Source organism: Ceraceosorus guamensis (assembly GCF_003144195.1).
Source record: "Ceraceosorus guamensis strain MCA 4658 unplaced genomic scaffold IE81scaffold_177, whole genome shotgun sequence".
Lineage (NCBI taxonomy): Eukaryota > Fungi > Basidiomycota > Exobasidiomycetes > Ceraceosorales > Ceraceosoraceae > Ceraceosorus > Ceraceosorus guamensis.
The window spans coordinates 1-16,089 of record NW_020290172.1 but is presented as its reverse complement, the minus strand read 5'-3'; the positions used below and the strand labels follow the sequence as shown (position 1 = coordinate 16,089).

The following is a 16,089-nucleotide window of genomic DNA, read 5'->3' as shown; positions in this document are numbered from 1 at the left end:
CCCCGCCAAGCTCATGCTCCTCTTGTCCCACGCATTCACAGTGATGATGGATTTGTCGCTTGCCGGCACGTACGATGTGCTCCTGGTACCGCTTCTAGTACCAAAGGCGATCTTGCAAGAGAAATGGTTGCCCGCAAACCTGCGAGACGGTCTGCTTCCCATTCCGGTGCAGATCCTCGCAGATTTGGATCTGGCGCAAGAAGCGAGCACCGCCTCCGAGCCTTTGCACTTGATCTTTCTTCAACTCGGCTATCAACACAATACAGGTCCGGGCAAGATGTGGATGGGCATGCGAATGAATAGCTTCAGCGAGGCCAAGTAGGTGTTTTTTTTTGCTTTGAACGCGATGCAGCCAGCGTCTGCTTGAACGAACTTTTGCTTCACTCTGATCTATCTCGCTTGCCAGGCTGGAAGTGCCCTTCATGAGACACCCCGCTGCCAGCGATGCAGGCTCGCACGTGCCTTTTCTCTTCAAGCAGACCATGTGAGCTTGCGCTTACGCTCGATCGAGCTCATCTATCTACTCACGCAGCACCCACCTTCTCTCCAACACAGTCTATCCTCTAGCCGCATCATCTCTACAGCAGCGCGCTACACGCCGGGCGCGCGAAGTCTACACGCCTCTTTCAAGCCCGACAAGTCTCCAAGCTCCTTCGAGGCTGATGCGCAGAGCATCCAGTATACCGTTGCTGACTGGTTGGATGCCAAAGCTACGCGTAGCGGAGAGCTGGATGAAGCATTCGAAAAGAGGTGGGATGCTGTGAAGCGATTGGCAGAAGCTGCTTGGTTTGCGGAAAGGAGCGGACAGAACATCATCGAGGTGCGCGCTCGTCCGCTGGCCTCTTTTCTCCCCGCTCGCTCGCGCCCCCAGTTGCACTTCTTCTGACACTTGCCGCTCCCCCCCCCTCCGCGCGCTACCAACTCAAAAGTTTCACTTCAACACATCTGCACCTCGTATACCTCCTAGAACATACGTCATCGATTTGACTCTCAACGTCCAGCGCTTTACCCACGAAAGCCGTTTGGGTGCTCAGGCTCACACGCAAGCTGTTGCTGCAGCATCATCATCCTCGTCTCAAGAGCTGAATTTCAAATCCATCAAGGCCTTCAGGACCAAGCTGGACCTCACTTCGGATTCCTTCAACGTCGATCAGATCGTCCATCGCGAGACGACGCGGGGCGGTGAGGTGAGGGATGCGTCAAAGTCGGCTCCAGCGGTTGATCTGCATCAAGACCTGTGATGCTTCGACCTGCCACACACACGGATTTGCGCGCCCGCTTGAGAATGAGAATGTGCATGGTGAATGCATCAATCCCCCCCGAACGAAAGAGTTCCCCCTTTGAAGGCCCTCTCAAACCCTCGCGCTGCGCTATGCTTTGTGCCCGTCAGGGAAGCTCACAGGACGCGCACGCTGGACTCCACTACCTCATCTCGTCTCGAGTCGGCACGCGCACTCACGACTCGTGTGAGCGCATCCTACCGCGCGGGTCGTGGGCAGGCTTGCCATGCTGTGCTTTATTCCACGCAGCCAGCCGGAACATTGTGTCGAAGAAGCCAAATACCTGCTCCCGTGCGCCCTCTTCCCTTCAAAAACAAGCTTCTTGCGCCGTATGTACGCCCCCCCCCCCCCCTCCACGACGAATACGAACGTGATGGACTGAGCTCGCACGCGCGTCATATCTATTGCGATGCTTTCGATGAGAGGCAAACTCATCAGGATTCCCTCGTGCTAGAGCTAGAGGCAGTGCGCGTCATGCGGGCATTCGAAGCCTTCTGGCTCGCATACGCCTTCGCATCCTCCGCAGGCCGGTCAAGCCGAACTGCCGGTATCCTTGCTCTTCCCTCATTCTCATCCTCCTCTTCTTCACCCTCATCCTCCTCTTCGCTCCAAGGAGGCAGTTCGTCCACCCCTCCATTCGCATCGCCAGCACGTGCATGGTTCGATTGAGAGCGAGGCAGATCGTGAGCTTCTGCGGGCACTTGTTGATAGCCCCTAGAGCGCATCCTCAAATGGCCCTGACCTGCCGTGCCTGATTTGGATTGCCAGAGCGAGTGGTAGGTGCCGTGGCGTAGATGAAGGGCGTACGAATAGAGGATGAGGGCAAAGTACACCTGCGGGGGGAAAAGGAAAGCGGTGTGCGTTTTGTGTTGAGCGGCCCCCACCTCACACGTGCCTGCGGATGCATCTTGCAGCTCACCTTGAGCACCCACCCAGCTGCGAGCACAGCGGCCGAAAAGCTCCTCTCCTCCTTCCACACTTGCTGAGCAGCATCCACCCTCTCCTGTCCAGCCAGGGGCACGTGATGTTTGATGCTTCCAGGAATCTCGTAGCTATTCTCAATCTTTTCGATGAGATCCATCAGACCTGCTTGATGAGGCGCCAACTGAGGTTTGGATCCATCATGAGGTTGCAGAGTGTACCAATCCATGGCAAAGTGCAATGTCCAAAAGGAAGAGACGAGATGATCGGCCAGGAAGAGGTGAGCGAATCTCAAGGTTTTGCTCGCATCTTCATCCGAAATGGCCCTCAATGCCCACAATAGCAATCCGATCGTGCCGATGCTGTAGATGTAGAGCGTGATCTGCGCAAAGGTTCCTCCGCTAAAGACGGCAATGATGCCGAATATGCCGGCAATCTTGTTGAACAGTGCGAAAAAGGTGATTACTGTGCATCCCACTTTGAGATCGAGCAGCAGCATGAACGAAGTGATCCACGCTCGTACTTGCTGCGATGGTGGTCGAAAGGTCAATCGCGACATGCTGAACGGCGAGGAGGAATGAACGAGAAGCGGTTGCGCGGCGGGGAGGAGGAATCTGCCGAAGCGTGCTGCTGCCTCTTGGGCGAGCTATGGAGCTGATGGGAGCGAGCCCAGTCGGCAGACGCTGGACTGCCCTCACAATGAGTGAGAATGTCCGAAGGAAGCGGAACGAGAAACAACTTGCACGCGCGTTATTCGTCGCACTACTACTGAAGCACAATGCCCGAGCAGAGCAGACACCAGATCAACCAAGACGTTTTGCCACTTCCCCCAAAATCGCCAAGCAGTCGTGCTTGTGCCTGTGTGTCGATTCGAAAGAGAACGACACGGGGGCTAGATAGAGAGGAGAGTAGGACGGACTGCGAGTCAGAGTCGCAGTGTAGAATGAGTGAGGTCACACTTGCTGCGATGCGCTCGATCTCAATCTCGTCTTTTTGCAATTTGAATCTTGAATCTGCATGCTCACTCCCCAGCCGTGTCCGCGCGGTTCACGCGTGACAGCGTCTCACGTGATGCCACACGACTCATCATTCCCCGATCATCGCGCAAAGCGCCCACGCATCAGCGTCCATTGACAATCAACATTGACGATTTGAGTCCAGAATCGAAGTTGGACTTTCGGGGTCTTTCAAAATCTCCCAAAATGAGGCTTGTGCGCAAGAGTCCAGCTTGTTGTGCGAGGTGCATGATGGCGAGGGATGGATGCGCGGGCCCCATCAAATCAAAGCGCCCACAACACGCGCGCGCGCGCGCGCGCAACACATTCGCAATCACAATCGTGAATGTCCATCTTCAACCTTCAACCACGCACGCGGTTTGCGCCTCTGCCATGGCCCCCGGCACGAACCGCTTGTCACTCGATCTTGCGGAGCCTAATTCCTCACTAGCAAGCCACACCAGACACGCGAAGCCTGACTAGGCATGGCGTCGCACGTCCCGCCCGGACCTGCACTCGTGACTGAGCAGCAAGATCATCTCCGCTCAATCGTTCCACAAGTCCATCTCCGATCACGCTGCCGCACGCACCCATCCTAGCGAGCCGGGACACTGTACAAAGTAATGGAAGTCATTGCTTTTGTAGTTGTTGTCTTTCGCAGTCCCCTTTCGACGCGCGATGAGCGATGAAGCAGGAGCTGGAAGCATGGACTGATGATGACAAGAGAATCAAGGCATGTTTTGCGTGAGGTGTTGGTCGAGTGCGTAGAAGTGTCGAAGCGAGTTGGGCCAGTGTAAAAGCCAGACGATGTATGAATGTGAACAGCGTGTCGTTTACTTCTTCTTGGCCTCGGCACCCTAAAGAATGAGTCGACCGTGTGAGCACACCGTAACAATCGCTTCAAGCGACGCGCCTCCCAACTCACCTTCTTCTTTTGAGTACCACGCAGCTTCTTTTGACGGTTCTTGCGCTCCTTTCGCAACTTGCGAGAAGGCTTCTCAACCTTGGTAGCAAGTCCAGCCTGTTTGCGTGAGACCGTGATAAAGGGTCAGCTCCCAATCTCGTGCGTGCGCGGGTGCCATCTTCTTGGGACACTTCTGCGACGGCTTTCACCAGCACGCTTCCACTACCTGCGCCTCCCATCCCAGCCGTACGAACACTACTCACTTTGACAAGACGGTGACGAGGTTCAAAATTCATGCTCTCGCGAGAGTCGTAGATGAGGGCGAAACCGGTCGATCTTCCACCACCAAAGTGGGTCCTCAAACCAAAGATGACGCATTGCTCCTTGTTCGCCTTGTACATCGTGGCCAGCTTCTCGCTCAGCTCAGCCTTGCTAACGTTGGCGCGCGCAGGGTGGATCACGTCCAGTACCATCTGTCTGCGTTGCAACAGACGGTTTGTGATGAATTTGCGCGTGCGCAGAGTAACGGGTGAAGTTGCGTCGACCTAAAATGGGACAAAAGGCGCGAATGTCAGCGTACTGCGTGGACCAGCTCTCGGAGGAGGATGCGAGCGCGTCACTGCGACCCAAGTCTCGACCAGGTATGAAGCGGCTGGACATCTCGCGTACGGTGGCAGGCAGCACGCATCACTATGTCTAGGCGACGTGCACGGTGGCCAGCAGAAGCAAGGATTTCGCAGCCGAGACAGTGGCTGTGCACGGAGCAGACACCGCCTTTGCAGCATTGAGTCGGCTGTTCGTCCTATCCAGCTCGGTTGACCAGGCTGCAAATCGCGTTCCCATTCGCCACGTCATCTTCGCAACGTCTCAACGACAACCCATCTTCCAACCTCATCTGCCGTTGCGGGAAGAGACGTGCTGAACGGGTTGCCCTCTCTGGCCGCCTCCTTCGCCTTCTGCCCTTCCGCCTCAATCACTCCAGCTGCGACACGGCCGTGGTCGGATTTTGAGAGCCACATCAATGACAGCGGTCCGTACCGCAGAGGCTTTCGGTTGCGTTCCCCAATTTGCTTCGTGGTCCTTCGCAAGTCACCTTCCCTCCCAATCCGGCCTGGCTCAGCATACGTCGCGGAAATACTAACCATGATGGGCACGGTCTCCTTTATGATGCAAAGAAGAGTGGAATCGGTCTTGTCGAGAGCGTCGGTCTTGAGGGTGATCGAGGAGACGCTGTTGTCAGTAGTGGCCGCGACGAACAGGTCAAAGTCAGCACAGAGTGAGCGCTTGCGCTTGGGCTCCTTCTCACCAATTTTGTGAGATCACCACGTGGTACATCACCAGCCCGCGCGCGCTGCAGCTGCGCGCTGCGAAGAGGTGCAGAAGCTCGCCACGTGGGCTACATGTGAGTGCGTGGTACATACACGCTCGGCCGAGCTGCCTGCAGCGTAACAAGAAGACTTGCGCGCCTGAGCGCGGCTGCCGGGCCTGAGGGGCGTCTGCGGCCATGCACTGACGACTCACAATCACCAAAGCCGCTTGAATAGGGTAGCGCTCCACCTTCAGTACCCCACTCACCCATCCTCAAGATCCTTGCTGGACTTTTGCGCCGTTAGTATCTCCCGATTGCTTCATTCTTTCTCTGCATATCCTGCATAGCGTGGAAGGGCCGTCGTCGCAATCGCTGCGAAGTGGATCGTGGGCTCGAAGGTGGGGAATGGATAGTCTTGGTCATGGATCAGCGAGTAGCATCGTCTAGTGCCGTATAGCATGTACTACACGTGCTGCGACATTCGATGGGATGCTCTACTGGCGTGGAACAGGGAATTCAGTAGCTGGGCAGACTGCAGCGCGCTGTTCGGCAGTGGGAGGCGCGATTGCGAGGGAGCTCTGGGATGGTCTCCGCTGCGAGCTCGCCAGATTCGCAAGCATCAGCATGCACTGCCTTCTGTAGCGAGGGCCAGAGAAGCTCAATGTGGCTTCTGCAGCTATCAGATCCTCGACCGCTCGGCCTTCGCTGATCTCTTTGATATCTTCCTCGTCTAGAAAATGTCGCTGGTTCAAACTTTCGGAAAGAAGAAGAACTCGACCGCCGTCGCCTCGATCAAGGCTGGCAAGGGATTGATTCGCATCAACTCCCAACCTATCCACTTGATCGAGCCAGAGACTTTGCGCCTCAAGGCTTACGAGCCCATCCTCATCGTTGGAGAGGACAAGTTCGCGTGAGTCTCTCCCGAGGTCACATGGTGGGACAAACCGTTGCGGGCGGTGGAATTCGTCAAGGCATTCGATCGCTCCATTCGCCTAGTCTGGCTTCGTACAGCTGACATTACGCTAACGCCGTGCACACCTACCCTTCGCTGCTAGCAACGTTGACCTCCGCATCAAGGTCTCCGGTGGTGGTCACGTCTCTCAGGTTTACGCCATCCGCCAGGCTATTGCCAAGGCTCTCGTTGCCTACTATGCAAAGCACGTGCGTATAGATGCAAGAGAGATTACAAGAGATTCGTGGTCGAGTTGAGCGGGGCGAGGGACGCGGAATGCCTGCTGAGGGCAAGGATCTGAGTAGAAGGCGTTACATGGGGTCCATAGGCGATGGATGCCAAGGCACTGGACATAGGCCCCGTGGAGCCATACGATTCCTCACGAGCAAATCAGAAGCTGACTTCACACTCTCCTCGAAATCCACAGCAAGATGCTGCTTCCTCTCTGGAGCTGCGTCAGCAATTTGTAGCCTACGACCGCACTCTGCTTGTCGCCGACCCTCGTCGCATGGAGCCCAAGAAGTACGGTGGTCGCGGTGCCCGTGCACGCAGGCAAAAGTCTTACAGATAAACGACTTTGCAACTGCTTGCTGTGAAGCGTCATGGGTAGAGGTTGCGGGTCTCGCATCGACACGTACGTGCCAAGAGCATTCTCAGCTGCGTCTCTCTCTGCGTTTGAAACTCTTGCCTCGCAAACAACCGAAAAGAATATTGGGAGCAGAAGTCTCTCTCATCCACCAGCTTGAAAGCTTGTACTACATCCACCCCAAAGAGTTCCCTTGCGCAAACACTTTCATCCCCATATGCTCAACATGGCAATCGAGATCACACCTTGAAACAAAGGCCCCTGCTTTTGCACTCGTGGTCCTCGTCCGCTTCGAGCCTGCTCGTTGGCGCTGCGAAAGCTGCGACGATTTTGCTGAGCGCGGTGGCGCTTTCGTGCAGCTGCGAGTGGTCTGCTTGGGACGGTATCCGAGTAGCGGCGGGATGTGAGACCTGATGGAGACTTTGTGCCGACGTCGTTGATCGCGGACGTGTGAAATGATAAGCGGCAATGAGACGTGCTTGCCTTGACGTCCCACGCGGACAAAGCAGATCACGTACGAACATGAAGCGCGCGTTGCCATCCCAAAATGACGATGACCCTCTTTGCCTTGCAGGTCGTCTCGCACTCTGACTGCACACTGCTCAAAAGCGAAGGGACACACAACATTCGCCGGCTTTCCAAACGTGGTCTCGCATCTGAAACACGCAGGGAGGCCCAAAAAATTCGCGCGAGCCGCATTCAGTCACACGTCTTCTTCGGAATCGAGATGCTTGGGATTCTCCTCACTGCCAACGGTTCGAGGACCGCCCGGGCGACTCGGAGCACGCGAGCGCTACCCGATCAATTGCCTCTCGACTTGCCTCTGCACTCGACTCGGCACACGAGGCGCGACTCACGGGTTAGGAAAGCCCGCTCAGTCAGAGCGAACACAGGAATACAGATTGTAAACGACGGAAAGGGGTTCACCTGACCAGGTTCTCTCGACGCTCAGAGCGACCACATGCATCACGAAGACTGATCAGATTCTTGCACCGTCTCTCTGCTCCAGGATGGGCAGGTGACAGAGGAGCACTCTGTTCGTGGAGGTGCTTGTCCGTCAACTCAACGCATCGACTGCTCGTCAGCCTTAGGAGAGCCCGGCGCTCAAACCCAATCCTCGTCGTCTTCGCTAATGTCACCATCGGCGATCTCGTTGGCCAGCTCCCTCTCTCTTTCGCGCGCCGCGACAGCGCTGTCGAGTTCCGCCTTGTGATTGTTGAGCGGGTAACGCATGGCCTGTGTGAAGTTGCAGCGATTCGTTCAGGATTAGCAGAGAGCTCGTGAACATGCGAGCACTGCGCTCAATCAACTCACCTTTACGCTCTCGTTGTGCAACTGCAAGCAAAAGTCGATCCTCTGTCTGAATTGCGTCTGAGGTTCGTTGGTCTTGTAAACCTCTCCCATGTCTGCCGACTTCATTTCTCCCCTCTCGTGGTCCACCCGAGCCTCGATGACCCCATCCCTGACAGCCTTGGCCACAATGTACTCTGCATCTTCTTCGCTCTCCAAATGAAGCTTGCGCGTGATGTCTGCAAGCGAAATCCGACTGTATGCGAGGGAGATGGTGCGGATACCCGTCTTGATGACATTGTGGCGCAGACGCACGATCAGAGAACGCGTGCGGTCGGCTTGAAAGAGCGCTTCGTGCGTGGACAGCGTCTTTTGAAAGAGGGACAAATCGCCCACTCGGACCGCTGCAGAGAGTCAGAACGCGTCAGCTTGCTTCACACTGGCACGAATCAAAAGCCCTGCTCACCTTGGACAATCTCCATATAAGGCGCAAGGGCCTTCTGGAGCACTTCGGCGCGGAAAATGCTTCGTTCAGGAATGTCGCCCATGAGCAGCTCCACGACGACCAGGAATTTGTGAGCCGTCTGCAAGAACCCAGCGGCAGGCACAGAAGGTTTGCCAAGTTTGGCAGCAGGCGGACCGTCCGCCTTTTCCTTGTCCGCCGCACCCTTGTTGGCGCTTGCCGGTTGCACAGCCGCTGGAGCTCTTCTGATGGCTTGTTGAAGGTGCGTGTGAGCTTCCGAGTAGTTCAATTGAACAGCTCGAATTCTTCCTACGTAGTACTCGTACCTCGCCACTTGGCCATTGCCAGCCTTGCTTCGAGGAAAAGGGGCTCTGGCGACGAGCTTGTCCGCTTGGTCGTACAGGTTCGCCTTTCCCTCGATGTAGCTCCTGAGCAGGAGGTTGATGAGCGTCGCTTGCGTCTCGGGATCGTGTCTAAGAGAGGCGCTCCTGTACAGACTCAAGAGGTAAGGACGCTCGCCGGCAAGACCCTCGGCAGATTTGTCCTTGCTGAGCAGTTCGATGCTCCTAGAGAGGTAAAAGACAAGCCTGGCACCGAGCAAATCCTGGGATCTCTTATTTTGAGCGACGACAGCATCGATCGAAGACCTGGCCAGCGTCTGCGCTTCTTCTACCTTTCCTCCATCCAGCAGGTAAACCACCAACAGAAGACGCAGATACGCTTGAACTTCAGCAGCCGCTTCTGGTCTCGCTTTAAAAGGTTGATTGAACTTTTCGATGAATGCAGCCCTTTCTTTCTCCTGTTGAGCCTCCTTTTCCTTTTCCTTCTCCCTTTCCGAATCCTTGTCGTCGGACTTGCCGTCTTTCGAGTCCTTTTTTGTTCCCTCTGTGGCTGGCGCAGATTCAGATTCGTCTATGTCCATGGCGTCCGAGGCAGCGTTTGCGCTCGTCGCGGTGGGCAGCTTGACAGGCTGAGGAACATAAGACTTGGGCAAGAACTTGAGCATCGCAGCACGAGATTTATCTACGACGCAAGTATAGACATGAGGAGCGTCAGCATGACGTGCACGGCCAAGGCGATCGCGCCGCGCATTCAACACTCACCATCCGCATCTCCCTCTTCGATTGTGGTGGCGAGCACATCCGGATGAGCAGCAGCTTTGCGTCGAGTAGAGGTCAAGCTTCGAAGAGCTCTAGCGGTGAAGCGAGGCTCCAAGTGCGTCACACCTCTAGTGATGAGCGCCAAGTTGTGTCGCAAGAGGTGAAGAAATTGCTCCTCTGAGGAGAGGGTGGGGATCAAGGAAGCTGTCGAGCTTGATTCTGTAGCGTTGCCCGAAGGCTTTGAATCGGAAGTGGCTTGCGAAGCCATGATGAGGACGCCTTGACAACGGGAGAGATGAGAAAGGAAAACACTCTATTCTGCTTGCACGCAGCGTTGTTCGCGTCGAGTCACAGTGATGGTGGTGCAGCTGGGTCTGACGTAGGAAGGGGATGGCGAAGGTGCTGACTGACGCGCTTGCCTGCTGGCTCGAGCGTCGACCACGCAACGCGCAAGCTCCACCTTCTTTGCTTGTGTACGTGGTGGCTGTTGTGGGAGGGTCACGTGTCCCCAACGCGACCGCGCTGCTCGCGCACGTACAAAGCGAAGAAGCAAGACGTCGCGTATATGCGTTCACGCAGCCCGTCCTTCTTTCGTTCATGCCAAGTCACACAGTCGTGAGTGTGAATGCTGCTTTGCTCACCTCCCCACGCTTGACTTGTGACTTGCAGCTTTTTGCCTCTTGCAGCGCACAACACACAAATACCAGCGATCACCTTCAACTTCCTACAAGCCTTGTCGCGCTGGCCCAAGCGCACTCCCAAATCCCCCATCCTCCTTCCCTGACGCGCCCTTCACTTCTCCAACTCGAAAGCTCTGCGACTCGCAAACATGAAGGTGACGGGTAACGCGAGCGGTTCAGGTTCATCACGCGAGGCGCGCATAGCCTCTCACTCTCACATCAAAGGCTTAGGTCTGACAGAGGATGGCACCGCCTTACCTCTCTCCCAAGGGTTCGTCGGTCAAAAATCAGCTCGAGAAGCTTGCGCATTGATCCTCGATCTGATCAGATCCAAAAAGTTTGCCGGAAGAGCTCTGCTATTGACGGGAGCGCCCGGCACTGGCAAAACGGCACTGGCGCTGGGCATTGCACACGAACTTGGACAAAAGGTACCTTTTTGCCCAATGGTCGGCAGCGAGGTGTTCAGCAGCGAAGTCAAAAAGACCGAAGTGCTCATGGAGAACTTTAGGAGGGCCATCGGTGAGTTGAGCTAGAGCGTCACACGGGCAGAGGCTGGTATGCTGCAGTCACGCGCTCGGCTTGTGTATGCTGACCGCAGACTCTACCTTGTGCTCGCTCCAGGTCTGCGCGTGCGGGAGACAAAGGAAGTCTACGAAGGCGAAATCACGGAATTGACACCGACCGAGGCGGACAATCCCTTGTCGGGCTACGGAAAGACGATTTCGCACGTCGTCATCGGGCTCAAGACTGTCAAGGGTACCAAGCAACTTCGTCTGGATCCCAGCATATACGAGAGCATCATGAAAGAGAGGGTGTCGGTGGGCGATGTAATTTACATTGAGGCTAACACCGGAGCTGTCAAGGTGAGATTCTAGGACTGTGGAGCGTGCGTCGAGTTTCGGAATTGACACGTGTCGTGCCAATGTCTTAGAGAGTGGGTCGATCAGACGCTTATGCGACAGAGTACGATCTGGAAGCGGAGGAGTACGTCGCTTTGCCAAAGGGGGAGGTGCACAAGCGCAAAGAAGTGGTGCAAGACGTTACGCTGCACGATCTTGACATTGCGAATGCCAAGCCTCAAGGTGGTCAGGATATCATGAGCGTTGTGGGACAATTGGTCAAGGGAAGAAGAACGGAGATCACGGACAAGCTCAGGGGAGAGATCAACAAAGTGGTGGATGGGTACATTGAGCGAGGAATTGCAGAGTTGGTACCTGGTGTGCTCTTCATCGACGAGGTGAGCATCCGCTAAGCGTCGAATCAGTGCGCACTGTGCTTTCGCGAGCTCGCTCAACCCCCCTCTCTGTATGTGCGTGTTTTGCCTGCAGGTGCACATGCTGGATCTCGAGTGCTTCACCTACCTCAACCGAGCGTTGGAGAGCACCATCTCGCCGCACGTCATTTTGGCTACTAATCGAGGCAAATGCGTCGTGCGAGGAACAGAGTACGATGCGGTTTCGGGGGGAGAAGGAATCGTCTCTCCCCATGGTATCCCACTTGACCTCTTAGATAGGTGCATGATCGTCAGGACTTTGCCATACACCAAGGAAGAGATCAAAGAGGTGCTCAAGCTGAGGGCTAGGATCGAGAATCTGAATCTCAACGAAGACGCGCTAGATTTGCTCACCGAAGAAGGTGTCAAGAGCTCCTTGCGGTGAGTTTTAGTGCCGCCGAGCTACCTGCCGATCAACTCCTCCTCACACCGCAACAAATGCACCCGTGTTCCCACCATGCCTCGCAACACAGATTTGCCCTGCAACTCCTCTCCCCAGCTTCCATCTTGGCAAAGGTCTCGACGAGGACAGAGATTATGGTGGGAGATGTTCAGGAAGCCAATACGTTGTTCATCGACGCGAGGAGGAGCGCGAGGTCATTGACGAGCGGACAAGGAGGAAAATTCCTTTGAGGGGCTTGGCAATGTTCCCTCAGCTCAGACAGTCTACCACTTTTGGCGCGCCGCATTGGGGAGCCCTAGGGCGGACAAATGAAAACATGCGGTTTTGAACCCCCGACATTTTTGGGGGGGGGCGAGCAGATTTCGCGCTTTTCTCGATACGAATGCGTGTGATGAGAGGCTTCCTTTCCCCCTCGGGACGGGTTTTGCTTCGGAAGATTACCATGCGAATCACCGGTACAGAAGTAAAAGCAAGAGCTTGCTTGCTTGCTTGCTTGCTGATGCTGGTGCTGGTGCTGCTGCCAGCTAGCTAGCTCACAGCATAGGACCGCAAGGCTTCGACACCGCAATTCAACCTTTGTGGATTCTCAACGGCTTCAGGGGGTGCGGGCGTGGCTTCATGTGTTTGATCTCTTGTTCGCTATTCAGCCCACGGAATTGTGATCATCTTTCGATCTGCTAGCATAGCTTGTGGATAGCGAGTTTTCGTGGCAACGTGAGCTGTTCACTTGAAGGAAAGCAAGCACCTATCATTTGAATTACCTCCCCCCCCCCCAGAATGATTTCCCCCCCCTCCCCCTCGTCCAAACGTCGCTCGCGCAAGATTAATTTGCAAGTCGCTTTTATACAACTTGCGTTCCGTCGACTTTGAGGCGCGCGTCCCCAGATCGAGCATGTTTCTTGATGGACTGCATGTAAGCTGTATAGGATGCTCGGCGACACAAGACAAGAGCATCATCAAGATGCGTGAAGGCGCAGGTGGGCGTGAGGCGCAAGGTGGAGCGAGGGGGATGACTTTTGCAGAATTCGCAACATCGTGACAAGCATAGCCAAAGGGATACGAGACGAGTAGAAAAGGGTGATGAGGGGAAGAGAGGGGGAGGGGGACAAAAGAGAAGCGTGGGAGAAAGGAGGGAAGATGATCCTTTTTGCCATTTGTCTTCTTTTGTCTGTCATTCTTTCCCCGTTTTCTCCCCCCACCCCCTTGTCTCACGCTCTGCTCCTCTTTGCTCTCTTGCCCTCTTCTTCTTGTTCCGGCTGTTGCCTATCCAAATTCAACATCCCATCCCCATCCACCTGCATCTCGTTTCCCTCTGCTTGCTTTCCCTCAGCAGTCGAAGCAGCAGCAGCAGCAGCAGCAGCAGACGCGGCAAGAGGGGCAGCACCACCCGTCGTCGTCGTCCTCGTCGAAGGGTGATTCTCTACGTCGTCCAATTCGTCCACTTTTCCTTTGGGCACACCAAGAGGTACCGTAGGCACATTTGGAGCTCTAGCCCCTCCTCCTGCACCTCCTGCAGCTGCTGTAGCAACACCCGTACCGGTACCCGCACCCGCACCTGCACTCGTAGTGGCGCCGACTATCGGGTTGGCAGAATGACCAGTCGTACTCGCAAAGTCTCCATTGGACCGTTGCGTCGCGTGCTCATTGCCATTGTCGCTCGCACCGATCTGACCATCGTCCATGCGCGTCGACTTTGCGCTCGTATTCGCTCCGGCATCCCTAGCTGCCACTTTACCAGCCATCTCTTTCGCGTGCGCCTGCTGCTGTGCTTCGAGATGCTGCACAGGCTGCGATTCGAGCAACGAGAAAGCAGCAGCAGCAGTAGCAGTAGTGGTAGGATTAGACGCGCTCGTACTCGCGCTACCGATCGCACCGGGTGTTCCGGGCGCGCCAGTCCCTCTTCCTTGAACTTGAGCGAGCCTTTGCGCATCTGACGTCGTCCTGTCCGCTCCTGCCAATTCAGCTCCCGGTCCTCCCACGCCCGCGCTTGCTCCTGCTCCTGCTCCATGCAACCCAAACCCACGCGTTGCAGCTCCATTGCCATCCTCATTTTCGTTCCCATTTGCAGCTCCTTCAAGTCCAAGGCCCAGTCCCAAACCCAAGTCCAAGCCCATCGCTTCGTCCGGATTTGTGCTCGCACCAACAGCTTCGAAAGCGTCGGGATGAGAAGAAGAGGAAGTCAGGTCGAGATCTAGATCCAGTTGAGAGCTGGAAGCAAGTGGGCCTTCTTCGGAGGATGGTCGGATCAGAAAAGGAATGGGAGAAAAGATTGGATTGCTTAGAGGTGCGAGCGTATCGTAAGAGCCAACTGATGAGGAGGTGGATGTGGATCCAGTCTCTGAAAAGATGGATCCTTCTCTCACATACGTCCCACCAACCATCCCGCTTCCACTTCCGCTCCCGTTCGCGTCCGTGCTTGGGACATTTGCAGAACGAGTGCTTTCGATGTCGAGGAAGGATGCGTGAGATGCAGTCACTGAAAGTACGCGCTTGAGACTCGAAAGGTATTTGCTGACTGTCCGCGCGTGCTCGTTGGGATTCAACATGAGCTCGGCTAGACGTTGAATCGTAAAGGGCGCGTTGCTGTTGAGCGTGAAGAAGACATGGCATGTACGCATTCACGCGCGATCAGTATCGGCCAGTGCGAGTTCAGCGCTTCGGAAGCGAAGCTTGGAACTCGACTCACTCGAAAGCTTCTATCCTTGCGCAAACATCTTGCACTTCATCCTCCAACGCTTGACCTTCCAAGTGCAAGCCCCACGTTCCATACCATGGCTTGCTCAGCGGAGCTGTGGTCTTGCTTGGGTAAAAGTTGGACAGATCGGCGGGGAGAACGACATCATCATCGTCAACCGTTGTCGCTGCGGATGCGGATGCGGATGCGGAAACGGGCGGTTGATGCACGCTTTGCAAGGTGGAAGCAGACTCAGCGTCGGACAGGATATTGGTGGGCGGGCGCTCGAGATAATCGCCATTGGGTTGAGATGTTTGGCCCTGCATCTGGTGCTGCGTCTGCGTCTGCATCTGCATCTGTTGCACCTGCACCGCATCCGACGACGCTACATTCCTAGCAGCTCTATGAATCTCTTTCCCCCTCTCGAACCTCGTATCCCACTGCTGCACCACGCATCTCAAATGTGAAATCATCGCGCTCTTCATCTCTTTCCAGTCCAAGTCTTCGGGCAGCTGATCGGTGCTGGAGATTTGTTGGAGCGCTTGTTGGTGAGTGGGTGTCAGCGATAGGAGCGCACTGGATGAGCTGGACGAGGAGATGCCGAGTGCGTTGGCTTGTGCGCTGGATGAGCCCATACCCCCTTTTGAGCCTGAGCCTGAGCCTGTGCCTGTGCCTGAGCCTGAGCTGCAAGCTTGCGCTGCAGCTGGACTGGTCGAGCTGGACATGCTGAGCGAATCGGCTTTCTGTATGCTGCGTACGTACGTACGTGTGAGTAAGGTGAGGTGGAGAGTGTGAGTGTGAATGAGCGAGTTGATGATGGTCAGCTGCGTTTGAGTACAGAGATCATCACCAGCAGCATCTCGATCGCATCGCATCACTAAGCAAGAATTTGAATTGAAATTGAATCGTGAATCAAGAATGTGAATCCGATCAGAACAACGATCGATCGCGTGACCCTCGTGAGCGTCAACCTGCGCCTGCTGATGCGCAAAATTGAATTCACTCGTTCACGATTCAATTGAATCTCGAGTGTGAGTGGGACGCGCAAGCATGCTCCCACGCATGCGAGCCAGCCCGCCCGCGTTATATAGCTGCAGAAGATCATCGCGACGCGACATGACACGCAAAGCTGCAGCTGCAATCACGTGAATTCAGAGTGCCCGCACCAAGCGCGACTTTACAAGTCACGTGAGTTTGCAAGGCTTGCTGCGACTGACGATGATGATGATAGTCACGAGCGTGTTGCGTGCACCCCCCCC

The 16,089-nt window shown here is 55.5% G+C and overlaps 8 protein-coding genes across 8 annotated transcripts; 4 read left to right on the top strand and 4 right to left on the bottom strand.

Annotated features, from left to right (window-relative positions):
- Nucleotides 1-13: 13 nt before the first annotated feature.
- IE81DRAFT_327096 (hypothetical protein) lies at nt 14-1,455 on the top strand (the record flags this gene model as incomplete). The annotated part of the gene is made up of 4 exons (XM_025515006.1): nt 14-318; nt 407-484; nt 556-820; nt 930-1,455. 4 exons carry the CDS (start codon nt 14-16, stop codon nt 1,239-1,241), a joined length of 960 nt encoding a protein of 319 aa, XP_025366006.1. The 3' UTR covers nt 1,242-1,455.
- A 192-nt stretch (nt 1,456-1,647) lies between these two features.
- IE81DRAFT_369541 (DUF1753-domain-containing protein) lies at nt 1,648-3,154 on the bottom strand. The gene is made up of 2 exons (XM_025517256.1): nt 2,200-3,154; nt 1,648-2,113 (listed from the first exon to the last, which is right to left on the bottom strand). The coding sequence occupies exons 1-2, from the start codon at nt 2,758-2,760 to the stop codon at nt 1,715-1,717; spliced, it is 960 nt and encodes a 319-aa protein (XP_025366005.1). The 5' UTR covers nt 2,761-3,154; the 3' UTR covers nt 1,648-1,714.
- A 637-nt stretch (nt 3,155-3,791) lies between these two features.
- IE81DRAFT_295681 (hypothetical protein) lies at nt 3,792-4,645 on the bottom strand (the record flags this gene model as incomplete). The annotated part of the gene is made up of 2 exons (XM_025512103.1): nt 3,792-4,217; nt 4,364-4,645. Coding segments are annotated over 2 exons (708 nt in total), but the record flags the coding sequence as incomplete, so codon positions are not given.
- Nucleotides 4,646-6,146: 1,501 nt separating this feature from the next.
- On the top strand, nt 6,147-6,932 carry IE81DRAFT_350704 (ribosomal protein S9; the record flags this gene model as incomplete). Its single annotated transcript, XM_025516589.1, has 3 exons — nt 6,147-6,319; nt 6,465-6,570; nt 6,789-6,932. 3 exons carry the CDS (start codon nt 6,147-6,149, stop codon nt 6,930-6,932), a joined length of 423 nt encoding a protein of 140 aa, XP_025366003.1.
- Nucleotides 6,933-7,242: 310 nt separating this feature from the next.
- IE81DRAFT_70125 (hypothetical protein) lies at nt 7,243-7,980 on the top strand. Its single transcript, XM_025517556.1, has one exon. It carries the CDS (start codon nt 7,495-7,497, stop codon nt 7,876-7,878), a length of 384 nt encoding a protein of 127 aa, XP_025366002.1. The 5' UTR covers nt 7,243-7,494; the 3' UTR covers nt 7,879-7,980.
- A 71-nt stretch (nt 7,981-8,051) lies between these two features.
- On the bottom strand, nt 8,052-10,068 carry IE81DRAFT_332757 (hypothetical protein; the record flags this gene model as incomplete). The annotated part of the gene is made up of 4 exons (XM_025515340.1): nt 8,052-8,183; nt 8,262-8,641; nt 8,704-9,723; nt 9,804-10,068. 4 exons carry the CDS (start codon nt 10,066-10,068, stop codon nt 8,052-8,054), a joined length of 1,797 nt encoding a protein of 598 aa, XP_025366001.1.
- A 325-nt stretch (nt 10,069-10,393) lies between these two features.
- IE81DRAFT_369537 (RuvB-like helicase 1) lies at nt 10,394-12,826 on the top strand. The gene is made up of 5 exons (XM_025517255.1): nt 10,394-10,999; nt 11,102-11,343; nt 11,412-11,717; nt 11,809-12,134; nt 12,227-12,826. The coding sequence occupies exons 1-5, from the start codon at nt 10,630-10,632 to the stop codon at nt 12,384-12,386; spliced, it is 1,404 nt and encodes a 467-aa protein (XP_025366000.1). The 5' UTR covers nt 10,394-10,629; the 3' UTR covers nt 12,387-12,826.
- A 130-nt stretch (nt 12,827-12,956) lies between these two features.
- On the bottom strand, nt 12,957-15,705 carry IE81DRAFT_369536 (hypothetical protein; the record flags this gene model as incomplete). The annotated part of the gene is made up of 2 exons (XM_025517254.1): nt 12,957-14,739; nt 14,843-15,705. The coding sequence occupies 2 exons, from the start codon at nt 15,703-15,705 to the stop codon at nt 13,365-13,367; spliced, it is 2,238 nt and encodes a 745-aa protein (XP_025365999.1). The 3' UTR covers nt 12,957-13,364.
- Nucleotides 15,706-16,089: the final 384 nt, after the last annotated feature.

What these genes read in the sequence shown, in the direction of transcription:
- IE81DRAFT_369537 (XM_025517255.1), top strand. Translation starts at nt 10,630, where the DNA reads ATGAAGGTGACGGGTAACGCGAGCGGTTCAGGTTCATCACGCGAGGCG. An exon ending in CTAACACCGGAGCTGTCAAG is followed by an intron (nt 11,344 to 11,411) that starts GTGAGATTCTAG and finishes CCAATGTCTTAG; the next exon opens with AGAGTGGGTCGATCAGACGC. An exon ending in GTGTGCTCTTCATCGACGAG is followed by an intron (nt 11,718 to 11,808) that starts GTGAGCATCCGC and finishes TTTTGCCTGCAG; the next exon opens with GTGCACATGCTGGATCTCGA.
- IE81DRAFT_369541 (XM_025517256.1), bottom strand. Translation starts at nt 2,760, where the DNA reads ATGTCGCGATTGACCTTTCGACCACCATCGCAGCAAGTACGAGCGTGG. An exon ending in CAGCTGGGTGGGTGCTCAAG is followed by an intron (nt 2,114 to 2,199) that starts GTGAGCTGCAAG and finishes TTCCCCCCGCAG; the next exon opens with GTGTACTTTGCCCTCATCCT.
- IE81DRAFT_70125 (XM_025517556.1), top strand. Translation starts at nt 7,495, where the DNA reads ATGACGATGACCCTCTTTGCCTTGCAGGTCGTCTCGCACTCTGACTGC.